This window comes from Scyliorhinus canicula, chromosome 12, assembly GCF_902713615.1.
Source record: "Scyliorhinus canicula chromosome 12, sScyCan1.1, whole genome shotgun sequence".
NCBI lineage: Eukaryota > Metazoa > Chordata > Chondrichthyes > Carcharhiniformes > Scyliorhinidae > Scyliorhinus > Scyliorhinus canicula.
Genome location: NC_052157.1, coordinates 157,090,344 through 157,107,437, shown reverse-complemented (window position 1 = coordinate 157,107,437; position 17,094 = coordinate 157,090,344). Strand labels below are relative to the sequence as shown.

General features: G+C 45.4%; 2 protein-coding genes across 4 annotated transcripts in view; one reads left to right on the top strand and one right to left on the bottom strand.

Annotated features, from left to right (window-relative positions):
• Positions 1 to 3,628, bottom strand: part of LOC119975116 — a 142,386-nt gene extending 138,758 nt beyond the window's left edge. The window contains exon 1 of one of the 3 annotated variants that reach the window (XM_038814663.1): positions 3,592 to 3,628. The gene's annotated coding sequence lies outside the window, so the exon portion shown is untranslated. Of the gene's footprint in view, positions 1 to 3,478; positions 3,516 to 3,591 lie in introns of those variants that run through there. The other 2 variants (XM_038814665.1, XM_038814664.1) reach the window with 2 other exon arrangements.
• Positions 3,629 to 3,838: 210 nt separating this feature from the next.
• Positions 3,839 to 17,094, top strand: part of rnft1 (ring finger protein, transmembrane 1) — a 38,479-nt gene continuing 25,223 nt past the window's right edge. The window contains exons 1-2 of the mRNA XM_038814672.1: positions 3,839 to 3,987; positions 6,801 to 7,297. Coding sequence (XP_038670600.1) covers positions 3,962 to 3,987; positions 6,801 to 7,297 — 523 coding nt within the window. The 5' untranslated portion in view covers positions 3,839 to 3,961. The remainder of the gene's footprint in view (positions 3,988 to 6,800; positions 7,298 to 17,094) is intronic.

Genomic DNA, 17,094 nt, shown 5'->3' with positions numbered 1-17,094 from the left:
AATAAAAAAGAGAGCACAGGAAACCCTTGAGGCACCGACTGTAGTTGTTAATGAATGTTTGACAGACATATCCCAAGCTAGTCTACCAGCCATTCCTAATATATCTGCTTTGAGGAGAATGATAAGCAGAAAGCGTAATTATGTATTGAACGCCCCCACCAATCCAAGTGATTTACAACAATTGATTGTGCCAGAATGCTACAGGATATATGTCCCTCAACCAGGAGTGGAAGAAAAATTTTTACTTTGTGATAGCGGACCAGGTCACGACCGGATATTAATCTTCGGAAGACAGAGCTGGCTACAGCACTTATTGACATCTGATATGTGGTTTGCAGATGGCACATTCAGTATTGCTCCCAGCCTCTTTTCTCAGATATATGTAATTATGGTAAAAAAACACGGAGGAGTTACTCCTACGGTTTATGCTCTTTTGCCCAACAAGCAATGCACCACATATACGAGAATGTTCGCATTATTGAAAGAAATCGAACCCAACTTGAAACCCAGTTCAATCGTCTGTGATTATGAACAAGCTGCGCACAGTGCTATGAAAGACATATTCCCTGATGTTCAAATAAAAGGATGTTTTTTTCATTTAGCTCAAAATATGCAAAAACATCTAGCTAGTATGGGGTTCCGTAGTTTGTATAACACTGATCCAGATTTCGCGTTAAAAGCTAAAATGATTATTGCCATTGCCTTCGTCCCTTTGAACAAAATCGATGAATATCTGGATGCTTTAGCGACCCAACTGCCGCAAGAACTTCAAGATTTACTGAACTGGTTTGAAGATACATATGTTGGTCGTCTGAACAGACGAGGAAATGGTAGGCGAACACCTTTATTTCGCCCTGAGATTTGGAACCTTTATCAGAGAACATTAAACGGGGAAGACCGCACAAACAATAATGCGGAGGCAGCCCACCGTCGATTGAAATATGAACTTGGCATGCATCATCCCACCATATGGAAACTAATTGATGGCCTGCGTAAAGTACAGAAAGGTAGAGATGCATATTATGAAAGGTTACTAGCCGGCCATGAACCGCCACAAAAACTAAAAAAGTATAGAGATGCAGATAAAAGAATACATGAAACTGTTCTTAAATTTGAAAACATGGATGCTATCGAGTACTTGAGGAGCCTTGCTCATAATTACCAAATGAACTAAACTAAAGGTTTTTTAACTTTAGTTTTTAACTAAATGAACTAATTTAAGGTTTTTAACTAAATGAACTAATTTAAGGTTTTTAACTAAATGAACTAATTTAAGGTTTTTAATTTACAATAAAGATAAAAGAATACATGAAAGTGTTCTTATATTTGAAAATTTGAGTACTTGAGGAGCCTTGCTCATAATCACCAAATGAACTAAACTAAATGAACTAATTTAAGGTTTTCTGTCGTCTGCGCCCAAACGGCCGCGCCAAATTGGCTGCGCCCAATTGTCCCATGGCGCCCAAACGGCTGCGTCCAAACGGCCGCGCCCAATTGTCCCATCCCCAGAATATATAGCCCTAATATATGGTTGACATTCAGTGTGCAGGTCTATGCACAAAAACTGATGTTTGAGCAGCATGCCATGGAATCAAAGTCCAGCAAGCAGTCTATGCCTCTGGAAATAGGGAAAATATAAATTTGAAAATACATTTTAAGAAAGCGTGCAAGAAGTTTGGTAGGAAAAATTGCTTCGCTTCCCAAAAAAGTGACGTACACAACTCAGAAACAGAAAATCATAGAATCCCTACAGTGCAGAAGTAGGCCATTTGGCCCATCAAGTCTGCACCGACCCTGTGAAAGACCATCCTACCCAAGCCCAAACCCCCGCAGCCCCACCTAACCTTTTGGACACTTAGGGAGAATTTTGACTGGCCAGTATACCTAACCTGCACATCTTTGGACTGTGGGAGCAAACCAGAGAACCCAGAGAAAACCCACGCAGACACGGGGAGAATGTGCAAACTCCACACAATCACCCAGGTCTCTGGCGCTGTGAGGCAGCTGTGCTAACCACTGTGCCTACATGCCGCCCTGGAAATGCAACAATATGTTCCGTATCACCTGTGAAACTCCTTGGTAAGACTACAGTGGGAAACCTTGCCAAGTAACAAACAACAATTTAGGAACCTAGGAACAGGGGAAGGCAATTGGGCCCATGAAGCCTGCTCCACCACTCAGTTAGATCATCATGTACCTCAACGCCACTTTGCTGAGCAATCCCCATTCCTCCCGATGCCATTAGTGTCCAGAAATCTATGGACCCTGATCTCAATGATTGATCTTCCACAGCCCTTTGGGGTAGAGAATTCCAAAGATTCGCCACCCTCTCGGAGTGAAGAACTCCCACCCTCAACTCGTTCTTCACTGGCCTGAACTGGGCGGGGGGGGGGGGGGCAGTGGTTAGCACTGCTGCCTCATAGCACCAGGGACCCAGGTTCAATTCGGGCCTCGGGCCACTGCATGTGTGGAGGTTGCACTTTCTCCCCACGCCTGCGTGGTTTCCTCCGGGTGTTCCGGTTTCCTCCCATAGTCCAAAGATGGGCAGGTTAGGTGGATTGGATATGCTAAATTGCCCCTGAGAATCAGAGCATTGATTCACTGGATAGACATATGGATGAAAATGGAATAGTGTCGGTCTGATAGGCTTCAGATGGTTTCACAGGTTGGCGCAACATCGAGGGCCGAAGGGCCCGTACTGCGCTGTAGTGTTCTATGTTCTAAGTGCAGAAAGGCTATCGAGACTACACCGTCCCTTGGAAAGAGCACCCTACTTAAGCTCACACCTCCACCCTTTCCCCGTAACCCCACCTAATCTTTTTGAATACAAAGGGCAATTTAGCATGACCAATGCACCTAACATGCACATCTTTGTACTATGGGAGGAAACCGGAGCACCCGGAGGAAACCCACGCAGAACAGGGGGAGAACGTGCAGACACCGCACAGGCAAATGACCCAAGCTGGAAATCGCACTTGAGAGCCTGGAGCTGTGAAGCAACAGTGATAACCACTGTGCCACCATGATGTGACAGGGTGGGAGATAGGACCTAGGAAGGGTGGTCTTTCAAAGGGACGGGGCAGACTCGATGGGCCAAATGACCTCCTTTGAGATTCTTCATACTGTGAAACTGTGTCCCTTTGGCTCTAGACTCACTTGCCCATTGCGTAAAGGGAGTTTTAAAAAAAGATGTCAAAGCTGTACGCAGAAAAGATGATAAGATGATGAGACTGGACCGTGCGGTGGACGTACCTGGCAACACATTGGCGCTGAATTGGGCACCATGGGGGCAAGTGGACATTTTAATTCCCCCATTTAAACCCCCTCCTCCCCCTGCTGAGGAAGGCGAGTCTGAAAGGAACGCAGGCGCTTGGACAGGACACAACAGACAGAAAACACTTTGGAAAATCCAGGAAATTCAGAGGACGGATCAACGGTAAAACCCCGGAGCCCAAAGGCGGCGGGTTCAAATATTTACCGGCTTTGACAAAGAGTCATCGGACTCGAAACGTTAGCTCTTTGCTCTCCCTACAGATGCTGCCAGACTTGCTGAGATTTTCCAGCATTTTCCCTTTCGTTTCAAATATTTACCTGTTGGCCGCAGCGCGCCAGGCCTTGTTGGGGCCCGTTGCCGTGGCGACCAAGCGACGTTGTACGTCTCCGCCGACGTCAAACGTCACCGGGCCGCCGAACGTCACCACGCCGCCGGACGGTTGGCCGTTTTGTTTTTCAAATTAACAAACCCGAGAGAGGGGGGGGAAAGCAAAAAATGTTTTCCCCGCGCCTCCGGGTGAAGTCGGTCCGCGTTCCTTTTTAAAATATACGCGTGTGGAGGAAAGCAGATGTGACCTCTCACCCGAGCTCGTTTGTGACGCTCGCCGGGGAAGATGGCCGTCGGGGGCTGAGGGAGGCGGAGAGCGGGCGGGGCGAGCCGGCCGGGCGGCGCTGGACCCTTTCCAGCATGAAACACCGGCCTCAGAATGACAGGTACAAACCCCGGAACTCAAGTATTAAACAAAATAACCGGGGTAATTCGGGAAGGTGCGGGATTTTCATTCGCTTCCCCCTGCCCCGTTGTTGGGACCGAGTTCCTTCACTTTCGGTTGCAGTCAACTAACTCGGGGGGCCTTCGAGGACATGCAACTGCAGACTTCACCCCCACACTTATATTGCACGCAAAGAAAGAAAGTCGCGCGTCTGCAGTCAAGTCCTCGACGCCCCAACGCCTGCATACAGGCAGTTAACTACTTTTGCAAGAGTGACTGTTGCTACGCAGTGAAATCTGGCAGCAAGTTTGCGTTCAGCGAGTCCCCCCCCCCCCCCCCCAGCAACTGAAAAGTTTTCAATAATAATCTTTATTGTCAGAGCAGCAGGGTGACGCAGTAGGTTAGCCCTGCTGCCTCACGACGCCGAGGTCCCAGGTTCGATCCTGGCTCTGGGTCACTCATTGTGGAGTTGGCACATTCTCCCCGTGTTTGTGTGGGTTTTGGCCCCACAACCCAAAGATGTGGACAATTTATCGGGACCAGTCCACCTACCTCTTTTTGAAATAATGCCACCGTATCTCCTCTCTGACCAATTTATCTCAGTGGGCTGGATAGCTGATTCGTGCTGCAGCAGTATGGGTTCATTGCCTGCACTGGCTAAGATTATTCATGAAGACCTGTCTTCTCAACATTGCCCCACACCTGAGGTGTGGTGACCCTCCGGGTAAGCCACCACCAGTCAGCTCTCCCCCTCAAAGGGGAAGCAATCATTTAGGACTATGACAACTTTACCTTCCCTAACTTAAACCCTCTCGGACAGATCTAAAAGATCCAATGGCATTATTTCAAAAAGAGGTAAGTGGATTGGCCCTGATAAATTGCCCCTTAATTGGAAAAAATGGATTTGGTACTCGAAATTTTTTTTTAAATCTTCATTGTCACAAGTAGGCTTACACTAATGCTGCAATGAAGTTACTGTGAAAATCCCGCAGTCGCCACACCCCGGCGCCTGTTCGGGTACACTGAGGGAGAATTCAGAATGTCCAATTGACCCAACAAGCACGTCTTTCGGGACTGGTTTAGCACAGGGCTAAATCACTGGCTTTTAAAGCAGGCCAGCAGCACGGTTCGATTCCTGCACCAGCCTCCCCGAACAGGCGCTGGAATGTGACGACTAGGGCCTTTTCACAGTAACTTCATTTGAAGCCTACTTTTGACAAGCGATTTTCATTTCATTCATTTCACTTGTGGGAGGAAACCCATGCAGACACAGGGGGACGTGCAAACTCCGCACGGACAGTTGTCCAAGCCGGAATCGAACCTGGGACCCTGGAGCTGTGAAGCAACTTCATCAGTACTGCACTAAAGTGTCAGTCTAGGCTATCTGATCTGGAGTTGGCTTTCAATCATTCTAAAATTTGAGCATAAAAATCTACAATTAAAAATTTACAGCTGCAGTGCTGAGGGAACACTGAACAGTCAGAGTCTTTCGAATGAGATGTTAAGCGGGCTGGATAGCTTATTCGTGCTGCAGCGGCGTGCGTTCATTTCCTGCACCGGCTGAGGTTATTCACGAAGGCCCCGGCTTCTCAACATTGCTCCGTACCTGAGGTGTGGTGATCCTCTGGTTAAACCACCACCAGTCAGCTCTCCCCCCTCAAAGGGGAAAGCAATCATTTGGGACTATGGCGACTTTACCTTCCCCACCTTAAACCCTCTCGGACAGATGTAAGAGATCCCATGACGTTATTTCAAAAAGAGACAAATGTTATATCCGGTGCCCTGGCCAATATCTATCCCTTAATCAACATTGCAGAAATGGATTATTTGGCTATTTCTCACATTTCCGTATATGGGAGCTTGCTGTCTGCATAACTGATTGCTGCATTTCCAACATTACAATGACGACTGTGCTTCCAAAATGCTTAATTGGCTTAAAGAGCTTTAGATGACCTGAGAGCAACCTGTTCTGAATCAGCTGAGAGTGCTACCTTCCTGAGCCAAAATTGCCAATGCCAGATGATGTGTTTGAAAATAATGTGTTTACAGTACTAAAAAGAGGAATCCTTGAATGGAAGTATGGTCTTTCACGAATTGGCAGCACGGTAGCATAGTGGTTAGCACAGTCGCTTCACAGCTCGAGGGTCCCAGGTTCGATCCCAGCTTGGGTCACTGTCTGTGCGGAGTCTGCACGTTCTCCCCATGTCTGCATGGGTTTCCTCCAGGTGCTCTGGTTTCCTCCCACAATCCAAAGATGTGCGGGTTAGGTGGATTGGCCATGCTAAATTGCTCTGTGTGTCCAAAAAAGGTTAAGTGGGGGTTTCTGGGTTACGGGTTTAGGGTAGATACGTGGGCTTGAGTGGGGTGCTCTTTGTGAGGACCGGTGGAGACCTGGATGGGCTGAATGGCCTCCGGCACTGTAAATTCTATGAAATCTACCAAGTAGAGCCCAGATTATTTTGTGGGAACTGGTTGCTCATCACTGGAGCAAGGATCCCCAGCATAAAAAGATAGTCACGTTTGTATCGATTTTACATAGATAATGTGCAACATTTAGCAGTTCTAAATAGCATGGATGGATGCAACATGGTGTCCTATTCTTCTCTGTGACTGTAATCGGGACAAGCTATGCCAGAGTTGTCTTCCTAGAAGCCAGCTGGCAGCCTAAGTGGGAAGATGCCTGTTCTCTAAGCAGCAGAAACTAAGGAGATGAAGGGGAGAATTTTATCCATAAGTACCTCTTCTGTGATGAATTGCAGAATGATTTCCAATGTTGGATCTAATGTGCTGTTTTGATTTTTTTTCATGGTATAGGAGACGTTTGGGACAGAGCTCTGGAACACTGTGCAGATCAGGGATCTTAAACAGCCAAGAGGGAAGAGGATCTGAAATGCAGAAGGAATTTGTCATTGTACACACAGACATCAACAGCCATGACCACACGCAGCCTTTAAATGGAACTGTAGGGGAAAGCATGGATTCGCGTCCTGTTTTATTTGTTAGGACTCCAGAGAACATGCCACATCCTTCCACCAAAGAAGGGGAAGTTCAAATCCAGGTGGATGCACCTGAAGACCAGAGCAGCAGACTTGGGGCAGGTGCTCAGCACTCAACTTCTTCTCATTCACACTCTCATTCGCACTCGCATTCTCATGCCAGGGCAGAGGGTCCTGCTGGAGAAAGGTCTGAACTAGATGACAGAGAACCCACCAGTTCAATTTCAGAGCTTCGGTACATCTTTCTATGGCTTCAGAAGAGTCTCCCGTACATTCTTATCATTTGTGCCAAACTGGTTTTCCAGCATGCATTAGGTATGAGCAACATTTTTTATGAATTGCTTATTAATATTGAAATTATTTATTAAACTGAGATTCCAAAGTTATTCCTTGGAGTGGGACACCAGGGCCGGGATTCTCGAAAGTCCTGGTGATTCTCCATTTTCCAGGGGGCTAGTAGGGCCCTGGTATGCATCCCGCAGCTCTGGCTGCCGGCGGCATCCCGCTGTCCAGGCCGCGCATGCGCACGGCGGCTCACTTCGGCGTGGGCACCGCCGAGACCCCCAATCTTGACTTGGCCACCACTGAGGCCCCCCGGAGTCAGATGGCTGGACCCTTTGAGGGTTATCGGGGCGTGTAACTTTTCTGAAACTTAAAAAATATTCTGAAGGCAGTTTGTAACACACATCCTGAAACTGTCCTCAGGTGATATTTTTGGTTAGTAGAGAGTTTCACAGTGTGAAATGGAGCTGCACAGACAGCTGTTTCAATTGCCACGTAACACTAAATTAGCTTATCTCACCTGGGGAACCAGTAGGACTGCTACAATTTATTTTCATCTCCTGGGCTTGGGAAGCAATGAAACAACCATGATTCCCATCCTAATACTTGCCCATATCAACAAACACATTTTTGAATCCGTGTGGTTGTTCGACAGTGATGCTCCATGTTTATATAGTTTCCCAACATTCACTGTTTAGCCTCCTACCTGAAGAATGCCCACTTAGTAGACGTGAGAGTTCAGAAAGCACCAATGGAGCTGAGTCTCAAGAAGAGCTGATGCCTTCAGGAGAAGAGGAGAGCAAACTGAGGCGGGGGGGAAATCAGTATATGCTCTGGAGATGTGTCGTCAGCCAGTGCCCCTCTTTTGGTAAAGGCTACTTTTAAAATTCCTGCTCATTTTCCCCCAGAATTGAATTGAAATTATGCTACTTTTACCTCTAAATTGTTACCTGTTAACACCCTGCTCTGCTTTAAGCAAGCCGATAGCTACTTAAACTCTCAGATCGCAGTAATAAGTGGAAGGCTACTAAATCACAAAGTATAAGCATTGTCTGTATTTTGAATAACAACAATTGTCACTGAAACCACTGAGGTTTAACATTAGAAGAGACATATTTTGAATGATTCTGATATTTGCTCCTTTTTACACATTTTATCCTCTGCTAGGGTACTGGGCATCTTCTGGTGCCTTTGCAAGTGGCTGTTCTTTATATACAAGTCAGCATTCACAGTCAGTCACTTTTGAGCAAGGAATAAATAATAAGACCCCTGGCTCTTTCCAGCAACGGTCATTAAATTGAGATAAAGGAGCAAGACAAACAAACAACAAAGAACAAAGAAAAGTACAGCACAGGAGCAGGTCCTTCGGCCCTCCAAGCACGCGCTGACCATGCTGCCTGTCTAAATTAAAATCTTCTACACTTCCAGGATCCGTATCCCTCTATTCCCATCCTATTCATGTATTTGTCAAGATGCCCCTTAAATGTCACTATCGTCCCTGCTTCCACCACCTCCTCCAGCAATGAGTTCCAGGCACCCACTACCCTCTGTTTAGAAAACAAAACTTGCCTCGTGCATCTCCTCTAAACCTCGCCACTCACACCTTAAACCTATGCCCCCTAGTAATTGACCCCTCTACCCTGAGAAAAAGCCTCTGACTATCCACTCTGTCTATGCCCCTCATAATTTTGTAGACCTCTATGAGGTCGCCCCCAATCTCCGTTGTTCCAGTGAGAACAAACCAAGTTTATTCACCGCTCCTCATAGCTAATGCCCTCCATACCAGGCAACATCCTGGTAAATCTCTTCTGCACCCTCTCTAAAGCCTTCACATCCTTCTGGTAGTGTGGTGACCAGAATTGAACACTATATTCCAAGTGTGGCCTAACTAAGGTTCTATGCAGCTGCAACATGACTTGCCAATTCTTATACTCAATGCCCCGGCCAATGAAGGCAAGCATGCCCTATGCCTTCTTGACTACCTTCTCCACCTGCATTGCTCCTTTCAGTGACCTGTGGACCTGTACACCTAGATCTCTCTGACTGTCGATACTCTTGAGGGTTCTACCATTCACTGTATATTCCCTGCCTGCATTAGACCTTCCAAAATGCATTCTCACATTTGTCCGGATTAAACTCCATCTGCCATCTCACCGCCCAAGTCTCCAAACAATCTAAATTCTGCTGTATCCTCTGACAGCCCTCGTCGCTATCCGCAATTCCATCAACCTTTGTGTCGTCTGCAAGACCCTCCAGCAGAGACTTTCTGATCTACATGGGTATTGTACGTTTCTATATTCTGCACCATCAAACATTTTCAATGCATCTGATTTTGGTTGTTGGTAATGATGGTGAATTCAGCTGGTTGCTTAAGTAGTGGTTCAATAACACAAATGAACCGGTTTGTTGGAACTTCAGCAAAATATTTTCTATAGACTTACAATTGATGGCGCAGCATTCCCGAATGTACAGCACCACAAATTCCTCTTTACAATTACATAAATCAACAGGCTGTTATTCACAGACTCAAATTTAAATCAGCTTTCCTACTGGAGAGTCAAGAAAAAGCTTGCAGAATTCCAGAATTTTGCTGCTTCAGTTGTATGTTCAAAGGTAGCAAGCAGTCTTGAGTGGGTTTTTAAGTTTTATTTGTTCAAGTAATGTGGGCATCACTGGCTAGGTCAGCATTTGTTGCCCTTCCCAAATTGCCCGTAAGAAAGTGGTGATAGGTGGCACGGTGGTGCAGTGGTTAGCACTGCTGACTCATGACACCGAGGACCCAGGTTCGATCCCAGCCCCGGGTCACTGTCCGTGTGGAGTTTGCACATTCTCCCCACGTCTGCATGGTCTCACCCCCACAGCCCAAAGATGTGCAGGGTAGGTGGATTGGCCACGCTAAATTGTCCCTTAATTGGAAAAAAATAATTGGGTACTCTAAATTTTCAAAACAAAGTGCTGGTGAGCCACTTGAACTGCTGCAGTCCATGTGGTGTAGTTACACCCAAGGTGCTGTTGGGAGTTCCAGAATTTTGACCCAGTGACAATGAAGGAATGGTGATACAGTTCCAAGTGTGTGTCCTGGAAGGAAACTTGGATGTGGCGGTCTTCTCCTGCATCTGCTGCCCTGTCTTTCTAGGTGGTAGAGGTCATGATTTTGAAGGTGATATCAAATGGGACCTTGGGGAGTTGCTGCTCTACATCTTGTAGATGGTACACACCGTTATGTACTTAGATTGAGTCTTCGCTGCAGTAAATATTGTATATTAATGTGTTATCACCGGAAGTGGGAAACTGCCAGAGTAAAGAAGCAGCTTGTAGCGAACACCCCTTCCAAATAAAGTTCCATTAGTTTTTGACCCACTGTGCTCTCTAGCGTCAGTTCTCCATAATACACATCACAGAAATTGGCCTTGATGACTTTGAGATCCTACAACCACACTACCATCAAAGCCTTTGGTGATGGCAGAGTGCTTCAGATTCCACAGTAGACAGCAAGAAGCAGGGAAATCAATTGTGCAATTCATGTCTGTATTAAAACGACTTGCAGAGTACTGTGAGTTAGGTGATGTGCTGAATGATGCAATTCAGGACAGATTGGTCTGCAAAATGAGGCAATATAGAAACGGTTGCTAACTGAGAGTAACCTTACTGTGAAAAAAGGCCATGGAAATTGCTGTTTCAATGGAGTTGCCTGCGAAAGGAGCTCAGCAGCTGAGTTTGAATACTCGATTACAAAAATTGTCAGCTGAATCAACACCAGAGTTTTAAAACTCCTACATGTCATTGATGTACGAAGCCAGGACATCCCGTTGCGGAATGCTGGTACAAGGATATAATATGCAGAACCTGAGGGAAACGGCGATCATATAGAGTGTACCTGCGAGAAGAAAAAGCACGCCACGAGCAAAAATAGTAAGTAGCAAGAGTGAACCAAAACCGCATGTAAACAGAACAAAATAAGTGCTCCAGCTGAGCTGAAGGGTTGAGCGAAAGTAGGGGACTCTCAGTCTGAAGACGAATTGTTACTGAATGTGCTAGCCATTGCTGATGCTACAAATAGATACTGGGTCACACCACTACTGGATGGATAGCCAGTAAGGATGGAAGTCGACACCGGGGAAGCAGGTCACTGGTACCCAAGACTAAGGAAAAGCTCAGAGACATTTCCTTGAAACCTTCAAGAATAGCATTGAAGTCACACACTGGTGAAGTGGTTCCATCGACGGGCTGCATTGACATAGCTGTGCAAACAGCAGATTTGTCTTTGCATGTAGTAAAGGGCAATTATCCAACATTGGGTCAAACATGGTTGGGAAAGATTTGACTGAACTGGGTTGAAGTCAGTCTGATGACTAATGAAGATTCTGACCTTTCAATTCCAAAAGAGCACACTGTTGTTTTTGATGGCGAACTGGGGCGTATGAAAGACATCACAATTAAATTGAAGGTTAAAGGAGGAAGCCAAGCAAAATGCTTGAAAGTAGTACCTTATGCTATCAGGCTGAAAGTGGAGGCTGACTTGGAACGACTGGTGTAGATGGGAGTCTTGAAACCATCAAAAAGGGTGGATCCGTATGGATTTGCTGAGACCTCAAAGTCACCTTTAATCCAGTGTGTGTGGAACAATACTCACAACCCCACATTGACCTGTTTGTAGAATTAGTGGGAGGCTGACATATTAGCAAAATTGACCTGAGCCAGGCATGCATACAGATGAATGTAGACCAGAAGTCATTGGAACTTCTGGCAATTGTGACACATTAAGGTTTGTTTCAGTACTGCGATTACCGTTTGGCATCATATCAGCTCTGGCATTGTTTCAAAGGGCAGTGGATGAGATCCTGAGTGGACTAAGCAGAGTCATGTGCTATCTGGATGACATCCAAGACACTGGAAAAGACAAAGGGGAACATCTTCAGAATTTGAATGCCACTCTTCTGGGATTGGGTGACTATGGGCTGAGAGTCTGCAAGGACGTGTGAACTCTGCGTCTTCCGAATGCCACGGTTATCACCTTGGTGCCTGCACCTCAGAGCGTTAACCAGTTGTGATCCCTCCTAGGATTGTTGAACTATTATGGAAGATTTATTCTAAATTTGGCAACGCACAGTAAGAAGTCTTACAACACCAGGTTAAAGTCCAACAGGTTTGTTTCGAATCATTAGCTTCAGAGTGCAGCTCCTTCATCAGGTGAGTGAAGAGGTGGGTTCCACAACCACATATATAGACAAAGTCAATGATGCAAGCCGATACTTTGAATGTGCAAATACTCACTTTGTGCAAACCAACGAAGCTTTGCTCAAATCTGAAGTCCTTGTGCATTTCAATCCTACAGTTGTGTGGCGCTTCTCCTTCTGGTGTTGGAGCAGTGGTATCCCACATCATGCTATTGGGTGAAGAAAGACCCATTGCCGTTGCATCTCAAACATTGAGAAAAGCTGACAGTAACTACGCACAAATCGAAAGGGAAACCTTGATGGTTATCTTTGGATAAAGAGATTCCACCAATTCCTGTATGGAAGGAAGTTGACACGGTTGACGGACCATCAACCATAAATGACAATTTTTGGAGCTCACAGGAATTCCTTCACTTGCAGCATGTGGCATGCAGAGATGGGCATTGCTTTTGTTTGCACAAACCTATACCATCAGGTATCGACAATCCAGTCTCCATTGTATTGCAGATGGACTTTCATGATTACCAGTACCAAGTAGTTTGTCAAATTACTCGAGCGGAAGTGTCAAATTACTCGAGCTGAAGTATCTTCTAGTTTAACAACAGGCAGACAGTACACCAGTGAAGAAGTACACTGAGTGATCCGAAACTCTCTGATCTCCGAAGTAATGGATATGGTGCTACAAGGCAAGACCTCCGAACTAAAACCTGACTTCAAACCATACTCCACGAAAAGATTGGAGCTATCTGTACAGTCAGAATGTTGTCTTTGGGGGCTCAGAGTAATCATTCCGCCACCAATGAAAAGATGAGGCGTGTTAAAACTGCACAAAGCCATTGCAGAATTGTGCGCATGAAAGTAATAGTGAGGAGTTATTTCTGGTGGCCTCGAATGGATATTGAGATTGAAGAGAACGCTGGAACGTGTTCTTCATGTGTGAAGATACAAAACCTGCCACCGCCAGCACTGCTGCATCATTGGGAATGGCTGGAGGAGGCTTGGTAACGGGTGCACGTCTACTTTGCATGACCTTTTAGATAGAAGGACATATGTTCTTGGTAATGGACGATGCTCATTCAAAGCAGCTGTAAGTCTCCATAATGAAGTCAACTTCATCAGAAAAGATGATTTGAGAGGCTCGGAGAAGTCTTTAGTATGTTTGAACTTCCTGACCAATTGGTAAACGGATCTCGATTTGTCTTCCAAGAGTTTGTAAGTCTTGAAAGAGAAGGAGGATTCAACATATTTGGTCTGCACCATGCAAATAGACTAGTAGAACATTTCGTTCAAACCATGAAGCATCCAAGGAACAAGGTTCACTGATCAAACACCTTAATCAATTCCTACTAGTGTATACGAATACTGCTCATTCAACAACTAGAACCGCTCCTGCATTACTAATGATGAAGAGACAGCTACGTTCGACATTAGACTTGTTGAAACCTCTGAAAACAAAATAAGTCAGTCAACAGAAACAACAAGGACAGATAGAATGGCGGGGAGGTAAAGCAAAACATTGGGTCTCCCACTAGCGACGAGGAGTATTAGCCAGGAATTACTCCACAGGAGGAAAATGGGTTCCAGCCACATCCTTGCCCATACTGGACCTGTCTCGTATACCGTCCAGACTGGAGGAGGCATGTGGACCAGCTGTTGGCGAGGAGAACCGATCCGGCTGCAATGGAACCTACTGACATCCTGACTTGACCCTTCCTACAACCCTGACACTGACGGTCACTGTTCGCAAAGACAATACTTCACCTTCAAACCAAGCACATGAGTCAACATCAACACTGATCAAGATGACCACTGATGACGTGCGCAAAGACAAAAATGCCAGAGGTTACAACTAGTGCAGCAAAGCAGATGCCAGAGATTCACCGTCAACTGTACCGAAAATGACGACCTCCAAACCGCTTGACTTATTGTTCATGTTTCACTTGTTTGAAATTGTTGGGGACGTTTGAAATTAAAGTGGGGGAGGAAATGTTATGAGTACGGAAGTGACGCCGTGAGTGGCTAGCGCAGGAAACTTCCAAAGTGAAGAAGTAGCCTGTAGTGAACAAACCTTGTGATATGATGAATGTAGGAATTTCAAATAGCTTGTATTATATGTATTTAGTGCAGTAAGGGTTAAAAGCCGAGGTTAGTATGTAGCACTGCAGTAACGTTTCTTTTTTAAATCCTGGTTTACGAGACAAACTTTGGCTACAAGGGATTTGGGGTGGTATAGTGGCTCAGAGGTTAGCATTGCCACCTCACAGCACTAGGGAACGCGGTTCAATTCCGACGTTGGGTGACTGTGTGGAGTTTGCACATTCTCCCCATGTCTGTGTGGGTTTCCTCTGGGTGCTCCTGTTTCCTCTCTCAGTCCAAAGATGTGCTGATTTGGCGTATTGTATTGGCCATGCTAAATTGGCCCTTCGTGTCCAGGGATGTGCAGATTAGGTGGTGATACAGGAATGGGCCTAGGAGGGTACTCCTTCGATACAGACTCGATGGGCTGAATAGTCTCCTTCTGTGGTTCTATAGATATTTAAAACATTGTAAAAGTTGGGCTAATGGAATTTTATGTATATGAAGAACGTTCCCTGGGGAGTAGATAATTAGAGACATTGTGTTTAATGATGTAGTTAATGGGAGGTGCCAGGGGCTGAAACAGTCAGTTGTTGAGTTTCAAGTGTTGAGTTCTGTTAAAGATTGTGATGTGAGCAGACCAGCAGTTTCTCTCAAAGTTTTAGTTCAAAAAATAATTTGCTTGAGAACAGAATAGCAGTTCCTGAACAGGCTGGCAGGTTAAACCATAGATGGCACAGGTAAGAATCTACATGCTGGTTCTTGAAGGATTTCTCTTTCTCAAAGCAGTTTATCCAATACATCTCTTTACAGCAAGTAAGTATTCCTGGGTTGGCTAACGGTATTTACAAGTGGATTTTGACCTGAGAGCTAAAAATTAGCAGTTAGGAGTTGATGTTTCATTGACATTGTTGAGCATATAAGCTATTTTCTTGTTTGATCTTGTGTTAGTAATAATGTTTGTTTTAGTATACCATATCCCTATCTGTGTGTGGAATCATTCCTAGAGTGAAGTATTCTTTCCCCAGAGTCTTACAAATTAAATAAGACATTGGGGTTTTTATCTGGTATCTTAGCACCTGTTGGGGTCTGGGATCGTAATAGTAAATAAAGCTCTTGTTAGTTTTTGATCCTCTGTGCCCCTAGTGTCAGTTCTGCACAATACACTACACACACTACTGCTACAGCATGGAAGGAATGAATATTTAAGTTGGTGGATGGGGTGCAGATCCAGCAGCTACTTTATTCTGGATGGTGTTGAGCTTAGAGTGTTGGAACTGCACTTATTCGGCAAGTGGAGAGTATACCATCACACTTCTGACTTGTGCCTTTTAGGTGGTGAACAGGCTTTGGAGATTCAGGAGATGAGTTCCCAACCGTTGATCTGTTTTTGCAGCCACAGTATTTATATGGCTGATCGAGTTGAGTTACTTACTGGTCAATGGTAATCCCCAGGATGTTGATAGTAGAGGATTTGGCAATGATAATGCCATTGAATGTTAAGGGAAAATGGTTAGATTCTCATTTGTTAGAGATGGCCGTTGCCTAGTACTTGTGTGGTGCGAATGTAACTTGCCACTTATCAGTCCAAGTTTAAACATAGTCCAGGGCTTGCTAGATGTAGACACTGACTGTATGGGAGGTCACGAATGGTGCTAAACGTTGTGCAATCATCAGCAAATATCCCCACTTCTAAACTTACGATGGAGAAAAGATCATTGAAATGGCTGAAGATGGTTGGACCTAGGACACCATGTGAGGAGCTCCTGCAGTGATGTCCTGGGACTGAGCTGATTGACCTCCAATCACCACAACCATGTCCTTTTGTGGTAGGTATGACTAACCAATGGAGAGTCCCCCCCCCCCGTCCCCCCCCCCCCCCCCCCCCCCCCCCCCGATTCCCATTGCCTTCAGTTTTGTTAGGACCCCTTGATGCCACACTCAATCAAATGTTGCCCTGATGTCAAGGGCAGTTACTTTTGCCCCCCTGCTTGAGTTCAGCTCTTTTGCCGATGTTTGAATCAAGTTGTAATAAGGTTGGAGTCATTTGGCGTCCTATAACTGAGAAGGTTATTGATAAGTAGGTTTTTAAAAAAAAATTGGATGGAGTGTCTCTGGCTGGGCCGTGTTTATGTCCCATTTCAAACTGCCCTTGAACAGAGTGGCTAGATAGACCATTTCAGAGGGCATTTAAGAATCGTCCACATTGCTGTGGGTCTGGAGTCACATGTAGACCAGACCAGCTAAGGACAGCAGAGTTCCTTCCCTAAAAAGCATTTGTGAACCAGATGGGTTTCTTTCAGAGATATTGGTTGAGGGATTAATATTGGCCAGGACACCAGTGCGAATTCCCCTTCAAAATAAAGCCGTTTGCATCCATCTGAGAGGATCTTGGTTTAATATCTTGCCTATTATACCATTTAAACACCGTAACTCAAAACAGCTGAGGTGGCCAAATATCCAGGTGTGCCCCTTCTGGTGTTTGGATTTACGTCACAGTTCAGATAAATATTTGCCCTTCTCCACTTTAGCGAAATTTGTTTTTTTTTGTTAACAAAATTCCACTCCAGTCAATCA